We start from the raw sequence: 13,469 nt of genomic DNA on the forward strand, positions 1-13,469 counted from the left end.
AGAGGAGTCACTTAGCACATCTTAAACTGGGACAGCACCATGTCACGGGGATGAGTTTCTTCCCAGAGTGGGTCGACAGCTGTAGATAATCCCAACTGTGCCCCACAGCATCCACAGCCTCGCCGGATCCACCATTAGCACATCGAATAAAATCCTCTGTAAGGCCATAGGTGCCTCCAAACACATGCACTCAGCACAAGTGCTGGAAAACCAAGAAAACCTTACCGCTTTCCCAGGCTTAAAAGGTTTCCCACCATTCGCTGTAACACCTTCTTCACGTTGACCACCCCGTACAGCGCCGCTGTCACGTGCTGGCCGATCAAGTATTCACACTCCTTTACCGTCAGCTGCTTCCCCTTCCCGAAGGCGTCTATGTAGATGTAGTCAAAGATGTCCAGGCTCGCCCTATGAGAACGGCACACGCAGTTATTAGCCGGATCTCGGGTCAGAGCTGAACAAGGCAATATCTAACCGCCACCCTGCCCCCACACCGGTAAGTAGCTCAAATCAGAGCCTGAATATGAACACAGGAGCATTTCTACTTAAAATATTAAAGCCTTGTCTAAAGTTCAAAATCTGACTCTTTATACATGCCCTGCTGCGTTAAGACTGCAAGACACAAATATGCAGCCAAGAATACTATATCCAGCTAGGCTCTCATTGAAAATTGGAGAGATAAAAAGCTTCCAGGACAAACAAAAACTAAAGGAATTTGCAGACACAAAATCAGCCCCACAAGAAATATTGAAAGGGGTCCTCTAAGCAAAGAGAGAGACTAAAAGCAGCACAGATCAGAAAGGAACAGAGACAATATACAGTCACAGTCACCTTACAGGCAATACAATGGCACTAAATTCATACCTTTCAATAGTTACCCTGAATGTAAATGGGCTAAATGCCCCAATCAAAAGACACAGGCTATCAGACTGGATTAAAAAACAAGACCCATCCATATGCTGTCTGCAAGAGACTCATTTTAGACCCAAAGACACCCCCAGATTGAAAGTGAGAGGGTGGAAAACCATTTACCATGCTAATGGACACCAAAAGAAAGCTGGGGTGGCGATCCTTATATCAGACAAATTAGATTTTAAAACAAAGACTGTAATAAGAGATGAGGAAGGACACTATATCCTACTTAAAGGGTCTATCCAACAAGAAGATCGAACAATTGTAAATATCTATGCCCCTAACATGGGAACAGCCAATTATATAAGGCAATTAATAACAAAAGCGAAGAGACACACTGACAACAATACAATAATAGTGGGGGACTTTAACACCCCCCTGACTGAAATGGACAGATCATCTAAGCAAAAGATCAACAAGGAAATAAAGACTTTAAATGACACACTGGACCAAATGGACTTCACAGACATATTCAGAACATTCCATCCCAAAGCAACGGAATACACATTCTTCTCTAGTGCCCATGGAACATTCTCCAGAATTGATCACATCCTAGGTCACAAATCAGGGCTCAACCGATACCAAAAGACTGGGATTATTCCCTGCATATTTTCAGACCACAATGCTTTGAAACTAGAACTCAATCACAAGAGGAAAGTCGGAAAGAACTCAAATACATGGAGGCTAAAGAGCATCCTACTCAAAGAATGAATGGGTCAACCAGGAAATTAAAGAAGAATTAAAAAAATTCATGGAAACAAATGAAAATGAAAACACAACTGTTCAAAATCTTTGGGATACAGCAAAGGCAGTCCTGAGAGGAAAGTATATAGCAATACAAGCCTTTCTCAAGAAACAAGAAGGGTCTCAAATACACAACCTAACCCTACACCTAAAGGAGCTGGAGAAAGAACAGCAAATAATGCCTAAACCCAGCAGGAGAGGAGAAATAATCAAGATCAGAGCAGAAATCAATGAACTAGAAACCAAAAGAAGAGTAGAACAGATCAATGAAACTAGGAGCTGGTTCTTTGAAAGAATTCACAAGATTGATAAACCCCTGGCCAGACTTATCAAAAAGAAAAGAGAAATGACCCAAATCAACAAAATCATGAATGAAAGAGGAGAGATCACAACCAACACCAAAGAAATACAAACAATTATAAGAACATATTATGAGCAACTCTATGCCAGCAAATTAGATAACCTGGAAGAAATGGGTGCATTCCTAGAGATGTATCAACTACCAAAACTGAACCAGGAAGAAACAGAAAACCTGAACAGACCTATAACCACTAAGGAAATTGAAGCAGTCCTCAAAAATCTCCCAAGAAACAAAAGCCCAGGGCCAGATGGCTTCCCAGGGGAATTCTATCAGACATTTAAAGAAGAATTAATACCTATTCTCCTGAAACTGTTCCAAAAAATAGAAATGGAAGGAAAACTTCCAAACTCATTTTATGAAGCCAGCATTACCGTGATCCCAAAACCAGACAAAGACCCCATCAAAAAGGAGAACTACAGACCAATATCCTTGATGAACATGGATGCAAAAGTTCTCACCAAAATACTAGCCAATAGGGTCCAACAGTACATTAAAAGGATTATTCACCATGACCAAGTGGGATTTATCCCTGGGCTGCAAGGCTGGTTCAACATCTGCAAATCAATCAACGTGATACAATACATTAACAAAAGAAAGAAAAAGAATCATAGGATCCTCTCAATAAGATGCAGAAAAAGCATTTGACAAAGTACAGCATCCTTTCTTGATCAAAACTCTTCAGAGTATAGGGATAGAGGGTACATACCTCAATATCATAAAAGCCATCTATGAAAAACCTACAGCCAATATCATTCTCAATTTTTCCCCTAAGGTCAGGAACACGGCAGGGATGTCCACTCTCACCGCTGCTATTCAACATAGTATTAGAAGTCCTAGCCACAGCAATCAGACAACAAAAAAATCAAAGGCATCCAAATCGGCAAAGAGGAAGTCAAACTCTCACTCTTTGCAGATGATATGATACTGTATGTGGAGAACCCAAAAGACTCCACCCCAAAACTGCCAGAACTCATACAGGAATTCAGTCAAGTAGCAGGCTATAAAATCAATGCACAGAAATCAGTGGCATTCCTATACACCAACAACAAGACAGAAGAGAGACAAATCAAGGAGTCGATCCCATTTACAACTGCACCCAAAACCATAAGATACCTAGGAATAAGTCTAACCAAAGAGGCAAAGGATCTGTACTCAGAAAACTATAAAATACTCATGAAAGAAACTGAAGAAGACACAAAGAAATGGAAAAATGTTCCATGCTCATGGATTGGGAGAACCAACACTGTGAAGATGTCAATGCTACCTAGAGCAATCTACACATTCAATGCAATTCCCATCAAAATACCATCCACTTTTTTCAAAGAAATGGAACAAATAATCCTAAAACTTGTATGGAACCAGAAGAGACCCCGAATAGCCAGAGGAATCTTGAAAAAGAAAAGCAAAGCTGGCGGCATCACAATTCCGGACTTCCAGCTCTATTACAAAGCTGTCATCATCAAGACAGTATGGTACTGGCACAAAAACAGACACATAGATCAATGGAACAGAATCGAGAGCCCAGAGATGGACCCTCAACTCTATGGTCAACTTATCTTTGACAAAGCAGGAAAGAATGTCCAATGGCAAAAAGACAGTCTCTTCAACAAATGGTGTTGGGAAAATTGGACAGCCACATGCAGAAGAATGAAACTGGACCATTTCCTTACACCACACACAAAAATAGACTCCAAATGGTTGAAAGACCTAAACGTGAGACAGGAGTCCATCAAAATCCTAAAGGAGAACACAGGCAGCAACCTCTTCGACCTCAGCCGCAGCAACTTCTTCCTAGAAACATCGCCAAAGGCAAGGGAAGCAAAGGCAAAAATGAACTATTGGGATTTCATCAAGATAAAAAGCTACTGCACAGCAAAAGAAACAGTCCATAAAACCAAAAGACAACCGACAGAATGGGAGAAAATATTTGCAAATGACATATCAGATAAAGGGTTAGTATCCAAAATCTATAAAGAACTTATCAAACTCAACACCCAAAAACAAATAATCCAATCAAGAAATGGGCAGAAGACATAAACAGACATTTTTCCAAAGAAGACATCCAAATGGCCAACAGACACATGAAAAAGTGCTCAACATCGCTCGGCATCAGGGAAATCCAAATCAAAACCTTCATGAGATACCACCTCACACCCGTCAGAATGGCTAAAATTAACAAGTCAGTAAAGGACAGATGCTGGCGGGGATGTGGAGAAAGGGGAACCCTCCTACACTGTTGGTGGGAATGCAAGCTGGTGCAGCCACTCTGGAAAACAGTATGGAGGTTCCTCAAACAGTTGAAAATAGAGCTACCCTACGATCCAGCAATTGCACTACTGGGTATTTACCACAAAGATACAAATGTAGGGATCCAAAGGGGTACGTGCACCCCAATGTTTATAGCAGCAATGTCCACAATAGCCCAACTGTGGAAAGAGCCAAGATGTCCATCGACAGATGAATGGATAAAGAGGTGGTATATATACGCAATGGAATATTATGCAGCCATCAAAAGGAATGAGATCTTGCCATTTGCAACGACGTGGATGGAACTGGAGGGTGTTATGGTGAGTGAAATACGTCAATCAGAGAAAGACATGTACCATATGACCTCACTGATATGAGTAATTCTTAATCTCAGGAAACAAACTGAGTGTTGCTGGAGTGGTGGGCGGTGGGAGAGATGGGGTGGCTGGGTGATAGACATTGGGAGGGTATGTGCTATGGTGAGCGCCGTGAATTGTGCAAGACTGTTAAATCAGACCTGTACTTCTGAAACAAATAATGCAAGATATGTTAATAAAAAAGAAAAAGAAAAAGATAGCAGGAGGGGAAGAATGAAGGGGAGTAAGTCAGAGGGGGAGACGAACCATGAGACGATGGACTCTGAAAAACAAACTGAGGGTTCTAGAGGGGAGGAGGGTGGGGGGATGGGTTAGCCTGGTGATGGGTACTAAGGAGGGCACGTTCTGTGTGGAGCACTGGGTGTTATGCACAAACAATGAATCATGGAACACTACATCAAGAACTAATGATGTAATGTATGGTGATTAACAATAAAAAATTTAAAAAAAAAAAGACTGCAAGACACACAGGGTGCCTGGGTGGCTCAGTTGGTTAAGCGTGTGCCTTCGGCTCAGGTCATGATCCCGGGGTCCTGGGATCAATTCCCACATCAGGCTCCCTGCTCTGTGGGAAGCCTGCTTCTCCCTCTCCTCCCCACTTGTGCTCTCTCTCACTATCTCTGTCTCTCTCAAATAAATAAATAAAATCTAAAAAAAAAAAGACTGCAAGACACAGATGTTTAAGGAACAGCACTGATGTATGCTATCAAACAGAGTTTTGGGGGGAGATTAAGCCAGATTAAACCAAGTTTGAGAACTAGAATTTATTGACCTGGTCTACAAGATGCTCAGTCTGATGTCGGCCCAAGGCTCTATGCACTCTGCAGACTGGCACAGTTCATGTCTGTGGGCCATGGGTCCCTGGGGTTGTGAGGAAAGTTACGGAGCCCTGCCCCGTAGTGCTCTGCCCCAACTCCGCAGACATGCTCAGGTGGTCAGCCAGGGCTCAGCCTGGGAGCGCACGCCAGACCAGAGAGCAGAGCCCCTGCACTTGACCACGCCGCCCCTTCCGTGAACCGTGCTCTCGAACAAGGTGGTAGCCCTCACTGAGTGGAGCCGTGGTAGGCGGTCACACAAAGCAAGTCCTCACCGCATTACCAAGAACATTCTATGAGGATTCCTGAGGGATTTAGTGGGTCTTTGTTTCAGGGATCATTGTATATTTTTTCTTGAGCGAGTGTTCCACTTTGATCTTAGGCCCACTGCAAGCCATGTAAGGGATGTTCTCTTCGGCCGCTTTAAAAAGCCCAGGCAGATTCCTTCCTAGAGTCCTATCAATATCCTTTCTCTGGCAAGACAGATGGAATGTTCCAGAAACAAGGGATGCTCTTCAACTTTTTTTGAGTCTAGGAGAACCACGCATATATACACAAATTTACAGACAAAAATCCTAAATAAAACACGAGCAAATCATACAACAATGTATTTTTAAAAATCCATATGACTAAGATAGATGTACCTCAAGAATGAAAGGAGAATTGAATGTTTAAAAATCTATTTCAGCACACACAGTCTAAAAGAGAAAACCATATGATTTTATAAGTAGACACAAAAGAGATTTTGGGGGGAAAAAATCTAATGCTGGGTCCCTCTGTGGCTCAGTGGGAGCATCTGTCTTTGGCTCAGGTCATGATCCTGGGTTCCTGGGATCAAGTCCCTCATCGGGCTCCTTGCTCAGCGGTGAGCCTGCTTCTCCCTCTGCCCCTCTCCCATGCTCGTGATCTCCCTCTCTAATAAATTAATAAAATCTTTAAAAAAAAACCTTATGCCCACTTTTTTTTAAAAAGATTTTATTTATTTATTTGTCAGACAGAGAGAAAGCGCACAAGCAGAAGTGGCAGGCAGAGAGAGAAGCAGGCTCCCCGCTGAGAGACTCGATCCCTGGGCCCCAGGATCATGACCTGAGTTGAAGGCAGATGCTTAACCAACTGAACCACCCAGGCTCCCCTAATGCCCACTTTTTAATAAAACTGAAGCAAACTAGAAATTTAGAAGGCAGCTCTGATAATCCCAATGAAAGGAAATACCCCAAACGTCATGCTTGATGATGAAATTCTAAAAGCAGTCCACCTAGGGGCGCTTGGGTGGCTCAGCTGGTTAAGCGTCTGCCTTTGACTCAGGTCATGATCCCAGGGTCCTAGGATCAAGTCCCGCATCAGGCTCCCTGCTCAGCGGGAAGTCTGCTTCTCCTTCTCCCTCCAATGCTCCCCCCTCCCCCGCTTGTGCTCGCTCTCTCAAATGAATGGATAAAATCTATTTTTTTAAAGCTTTTATTTGTCAGAGAGACAAAGAGAGCGAGTGAGCGCACAAGCAGGGGAAGTGGCAGGCAGAAGGAGAAACAGGTTCCATGCTGAGCAAGGACCCCGATGCAGGACTTGATTCCAGGACCCCGGGATCATGACCTGAGCCAAAGGCAGATGCTTAACCGACTGAGCCACCCAGGTGTCCCTGAATGGATAAAATCTTTAATAAATAAATAAATAAATAAATAAATAAATAAAAGCATTCCACCTAAAGTCCTACCCTAAGAGAAGGGTACCCGCTATCACTGTTTCTACTCAATTTTGTGCAAGAGGACCCAGTCAGCAGAATAAGTACAAGAAACAGAAACGTACAAGGGCTAGAAAGAAAAGAAACAAAACTGTCATGATTCACAGGCAGTATGACGCTCTATACAGAAAACCCAAGAGTTGACAATGAGCTCTAATAATTTATTCCACAAAGGGATTATCAGATCTATATCTAAATATCAACCTTATCCCTATGTATCATCAACACTTAGTAAATGTAATTTTAAAAATTACCATTTACAATAGCAACAAAATTTTAAGGTTCTTAACGAATAAAACTAGCAAAAAGTCAAAGAACTCCATGAAGAAAACAATAAAATCTTTTTAAGGGGGCACCCGGGTGACTCACTGAGTTAAGCGTCTAACTCTTGATTTTGGCTCAGGTCATTATCTCAGGGTCATGAGACTGAGCCCCGAGTCGAGCTCTGAGCTGAGTGTGGAGCCTACTTAAGATTCTCTCTCTCCCTCTCCCCTTCCCTCTCTAAAAGTAAGTAAATAAATAAAAATCTTAAGGACATCAAAGACAAATATGTAGGGAGGTATCACATTCACAAACAGACTCAGTAGTGAAACACTGACAATATTGCTCATATTCATCTATGAATCCAATCCAAAGCAGGCTCTGGTGCCAATCAATATCCATACAGGCTTTTGAAGAAGCCTGGTAAAGGGATTCTAAATCTACAGAAGAACAAAAGGCTAAGAACAGCCAAGGGAATTTTGAAGAACTCGATGGGGGTCTGACTAGTAGGTACTAGTTAATGATAAAGTTACAGTAAGTAAGACAATATGGTCTTGGTGCAGGGACAGAGCCGTGACCAAAGGCACAAGGAACATGGGTGGAAATGAGGACGTGGAGGGCCTGCAGCCCCGCTGATGCCTCACGGGTGGTGTATCCCCCACTATTCTCACCAGCTTTCCCTCTTTCCTGAGGACCCAGCCAGGGGGCTCAGCATTTATTTCTGCCAGGTGCCTGGGGTGCTAACAAATTACTTCATCGCTCAGCTGCACTGCTAGTGTACGTTCGCTGTAGCCTAAGGAAAAATGACAGTTACCACACACAACTGTACCCAGCAATAAAGGTACTATGGCAAATAATACGGTAATTGGAGTTTTAAATGCTTAATATCATGCAGAGATCCTTGGTGGATTATGACATGGTCATTTAAGAATATTTTTGAGGTATTTGGGGAAATTGGTTGGGTTATTTAGGGAGAGAGAATGGGCTGAAAAAGCGTATTTCCCATTTACGATAACAGAAAATGGGTGTCTGCTATCCAAAAAAGAAGCCATGCAACACATTTTCAGAAATAGATATTTGGAAAAGAAGGGAAGCCCATACATACCATTTAAGGAAATATACATATGTAATGAACTATAAAAATTGCATGGAAATAACAAAACTTTCAGATTAACTGGTGGATATCTTTGCAGAGCAGAGGAGGAAGAAGGGGATGAGGAAGCATACCCAGGAGGTTCCAACGATATGTGTTTTATTTCTTAAACTAGGTGTAGAAATATAGAGACGAGTGGGGCGCCTGGGTGGCTCAGCTGGTTGAGCAGATGTCTGACTCTTGATTTCGGCTCAGGTCATGATCTCAGGATCCTGGGATGGAGCCCCAAAGTCGGGCTCCACACTGAGTGTGGAGTCTGCTTGAGATTCTCTCTCTCCCTTGCCCTCTGCCCCTCCCCCACCTTATGTGTGCACGCTCTCCCTCAAGTAAATAAATCTTTTTTTTTTTTAAAGATTTTATTTATTTGACAGAGAGAGACACAGTGAGAGAGGGCACATAAGCAGAGGGAGTGGGAGCGGGAGAAGCAGGCTTCCCATGGAGCAGGGAGCCCGATGCAGGGCTCAATCCCAGGACCCCGGGATCATGACCTGAGCCAAAGGCAGATGCTTAATGACTAAGCCACCCAGGTGCCCATCAAATAAATAAATCTTAAAAAAAAAAAGAAACAAAAACGAAATACAGAGAGAAGTTACACCTTTCTTCTAGGTATGCATCACAAATTCTACTACATGTGTAAAGCACTGGGTCATCTCAATCCTCCAAACCACTTGAAAAACATGTGCCCCATTTTCACAGAATAAAAAACTGAGGCTCAGAGGAAGCGGAGGTCTGAACTCTGCCCGACTTCAAAGCTCAGGTATTTTCTATTATTCCACTCACCAGAGGGTATCATGGTCATTCAAAGAACAGGATATAATTCAATAACGTTGTTTCTTTTTCCTTTAAATGGCACATTTAATGAGAAGGCAGTTCTGCCTATTTGATGAACTGTTTCTTTCAGAAAAGCTAATCTCCAGCTGATAAGAAATCGAGCATTTGCTTTGCACATGAGCGAGAACGTAGCTACTCTGTCCTCTTCCCCACCTCCTTCTGTGCCCTCCCCCCCTTCCCTCTCTGGTGAGGAGGGAGAGAGGGGGAGATTTAACGGAAGACTACAAAGTAAGACTTTCTTTAAGAACTCTTTGATCTAGATGGACTTCACAGATATATTCAGAACACTTCATCCTAAAACCGCAGAATACACATTCTTTTTAAGTACATGTGGGACATTCTCCAGAACACATCACACATACTGGGTCACAAATCAGGCCTCAACAAATACAAAAAGATTGCGATCATACCATGCATCTTTTCTGATCACAACACTATGAAACTTGAAGTCAACCACAAGAAAAAATTTGGAGACGACAAATATGTGGAGATTAAATAGCATGTTACTAAACAATGAATGGGTCAACCAGGAAATCAAAGAAATTTAAAAAATACATGAAAATAAATGAAAATGAGAACACAACTGTCCAAAACCTCTGGGTTGTAGCAAAGGTGGTCATAAGAGGGAAGTATATAGCAATAAAGCAATATAACACCTTAAGAAGCAAGAAAAATCTGAAATAAACAATCCAACCTTACCCCTAAATGAGATAGAAAAAGAACAAGAAATGAAACCTCAAGTCAGCAGAAGAAGGGAAATAGGAAAGACGGGAGGAGAAGTAAATGATACAGAAACAAACCAAAAACACCCCTGGTAGAACAGATGAATGAAACCAGGTATTGGTTCTTTGAAAAAATTTAATAAAATTGATAAACCTCTAGCCAGACTTTTCAAAAGGAGAAAGGACCCAAATAAATAAAATCACAAATGAGAAAGAAGAAATAACAGCCAACACCATAGAAATATATACAATTGTAAGAGAATATGAAAAATTGTATGTCACCAAATCAGACAACCTGGAAGAAATGGACAAGTTCCTAGAAACATGTAGACTACCGAAACAAACAGAAATAAATAGAAAACTTGAACAGAGCAATAACCAGCAAAGAAATTGAATCAGTAATGAAAAAAAAAATCTCCCAACAAACAAAAGTCTAAGGCCAGATGACTTCACAGGTAAACTCTACCATTTATTTTTTTTAAAAGATTTTATTTATTTATTTGGCGGAGAGAGACAAAGTGAGAGCAGGAACACAAGCAGGGGGAGTGCGAGAGGGAGAAGCAGGCTTCCCACTGAGCAGGGAGCCCGATGCGGGGCTTGATCCCAGGACCCTGAGATCATGACCTGAGCCGAAGGCAGACGCTTAACGACTGAGCCACCCAGGCACCCCTCTACCAAACATTTAAAGAAGAGTTACTACTTATTCTTCTTAAACTATTGCAAAAAATAGAAAAGGAAGGAAAACTTCTGAATTCCTTCTATGAGGCCAGCATTACCTTGATTCCAAAATCAGATAAAAACTCCACTAAAAAAGAGAACTACAGGAGTGCTGGGTGGCTCAGTCAGTCGAGCATCAGACTCGATTTCGGCTGGGGTCATGATCACAGGGTCATGAGATTGAGCCCTGAGTCAGGCTCCACACTCAGCATGGAGTCTGCCTGCCCTTCTCCCTCCCCACATTGTTGCACACGTGTGCACACGTGTGGGCACACACTCTCTCTCTCCCAAATATATAAAATCTTAAAACAAAAACAGTACAGGCCAATATCCTTGAAGAACATGGATGCAAAAATTCTCAACAAAATACTAGCAAACCGAATCTAACAATACATTAAAAGAATCATTCACTACAATCAAGTGGGATTTATTCCTGGGTTGCAAGGGTGGTTCAATAGTCACAAATCAATCAATGTGATACACCATATTAATAAAAGAACCAGATGATCATTTCAATAGATGCAGAAAAAGCATTTGACAAAATACAACATCCACTCAGGATAAAAACACTCAACAGGGCGCCTGGGTGGCTCAGTTGGTTAAGCGACTGCCTTCGGCTCAGGTCATGATCCTGGAGTCCCGGGATCGAGTCCCACATCGGGCTCCCTGCTCAGCGGGGAGTCTGCTTCTCCCTCTGACCCTCTCCCCTCTCATGCTATCTCTCGTTCTCTCTCTCTCAAATAAATAAAAATCTTAAAAAAAAAAACACTCAACAATGTAGGTTTAGAGGAAACATACCTCAACATAATATAAAGACCATATACGAAAAACCCAGAGCTAACATCATCCTCAATGGGGAAAAACAGAGAGCTTTTCCTCTACAGTCAAGAACAAGACAAGGATGTCCACTCTCACCACCGTCATTTAACATAGTACTGGAAGTCCTACCCACAGCAATCAGACAACAAAAAGAAATGAAAGGCATCCAAACGGGCAAGGAAGAAGTCAAACTTTCACTATTTGCAGATGACACAATACTCTATATAGAAAACCCAAAAGATTCCACCAAAATAATTGCTAGAACTGATACACGAATTCAGTAAAGTCACAGGATACAAAATCCACCTACAGAAATCTGCTGCATTTTTATACACCAAAAACGAAGCCGCAGAGAAAATAAGGAATCAATTCCATTTACAATTGCACCAAAACCAGTAAGATACTTAGGAATAAACCTAACCAAAGAAGTGAAAGACCTGTACTCTGAAAACTATAAAACACTCATGAAAGAAATCGAAGACGACACAAAGAAATGAAAAGACATCCCATGCTCATGCATTGGAAGAACCAATACTGTTAAAATGTCTATACTATCCAAAGCAATCTACACATTTAATACAATCCCTATCAAAATACCACCAGCATTTTTCACAGAGCTAGAACAATCTTAAAATTTGTATGGAACTACAAAAGACCCCAAATAGCCAAAGCAACCTTGAAAAGGCAAAGCAAAGCTGGAGGCATCACAATTCCAGACTTCAAGCATATTACAAAGCTGTGTATTACAAGTATATTACAAACGGCACTGGCACAAAAAGAGACACATAGATCAATAGAACAGAACAGAAAACCCAGAAATAAACCCACTATTATATGGTCAATTAAACTTTGACAAAGCAGGAAAGAATATCCAGTGGGAAAAAGTCTCTTCAACAAATGGTGTTGGGAAAACTGGACAGCAACATGCAAAAGAATCAAATACAAAAATAAATTCAAAATGGATGAAAGACTTAAATGTGAAACATGAAACCATTAAAATCCTAAAGAACACAGGCAGTAACCTCTCTGACATCAGCCACAGCAACTTTTTAGAAGTCTCCTGAGGCAAGGGAAACAAAAGCAAGAGAAACAAAAGCAAAAATACACTACTGGGATTTCATCAAAATAAAAAGCCTCTGTACAGTGAAGGAAATAATCAACAAAACCAAAAGACAACCTATGGAATGGGATAAGATATTTGCAAATGACACATCTGGTAAAGGGTTAGTATCCAAAATCTATGAAGAACTTATATTGGGGTGCCTGGCTGGCTCAGTCAGTGAAATGTGCGACTCTTGATCTCAGGGTTGTGAGTTTGAGCCCTGCGTTGGGTATAGAGATTATTAAAAAAACAAACAAACAACAAACCCTTATAAAACTCAGCACCCAAAAAATGAATGATCCAGTTAAACACTGGGCAGAAGACATGAATAGACATTTTCTCAAAGAAGACATCCAGATAGCCAACAGACAGATGACAAGATGTTCAATATCACTCATTATCAGAGAAATGCAAATCAAATCTATAAGGAGCCATCACCTCACCCCTGTGAGAATGACTAAACTCAAGAACACAGGAAACAATAGGCGTTGGTGTGGATGAGTTTATAGCGGCATTCTCTACAATAGCCAAACGGTGGAAACAGCCCAAGTGTCCACCAACAGGTAAGTGGAGAAAGAAGTGGTATACTAATACACAGTGGATTATTACTCAGCCATAAAAAAGAATGAAATCTTGCCATTTGCAACAACACGGATGGACGTAGAGAGTATAAAGC

General features: G+C 41.6%; 1 protein-coding gene across 7 annotated transcripts in view; it reads right to left on the bottom strand.

Moving 5' to 3' along the window:
* FBXO21 (F-box protein 21) overlaps positions 1-13,469 on the bottom strand; it is a 51,085-nt gene that overhangs the window by 20,977 nt on the left and 16,639 nt on the right. For all 7 annotated transcript variants that reach the window (XM_027575535.1, XM_027575541.1, XM_027575540.1 and 4 more), the window contains one exon: positions 226-405. In XM_027575535.1, the coding sequence (XP_027431336.1) occupies positions 226-405 (180 nt within the window). The remainder of the gene's footprint in view (positions 1-225; positions 406-13,469) is intronic.

Source organism: Zalophus californianus, chromosome 14 (genome assembly GCF_009762305.2).
Source record: "Zalophus californianus isolate mZalCal1 chromosome 14, mZalCal1.pri.v2, whole genome shotgun sequence".
NCBI classification, from domain to species: Eukaryota; Metazoa; Chordata; class Mammalia; order Carnivora; family Otariidae; genus Zalophus; species Zalophus californianus.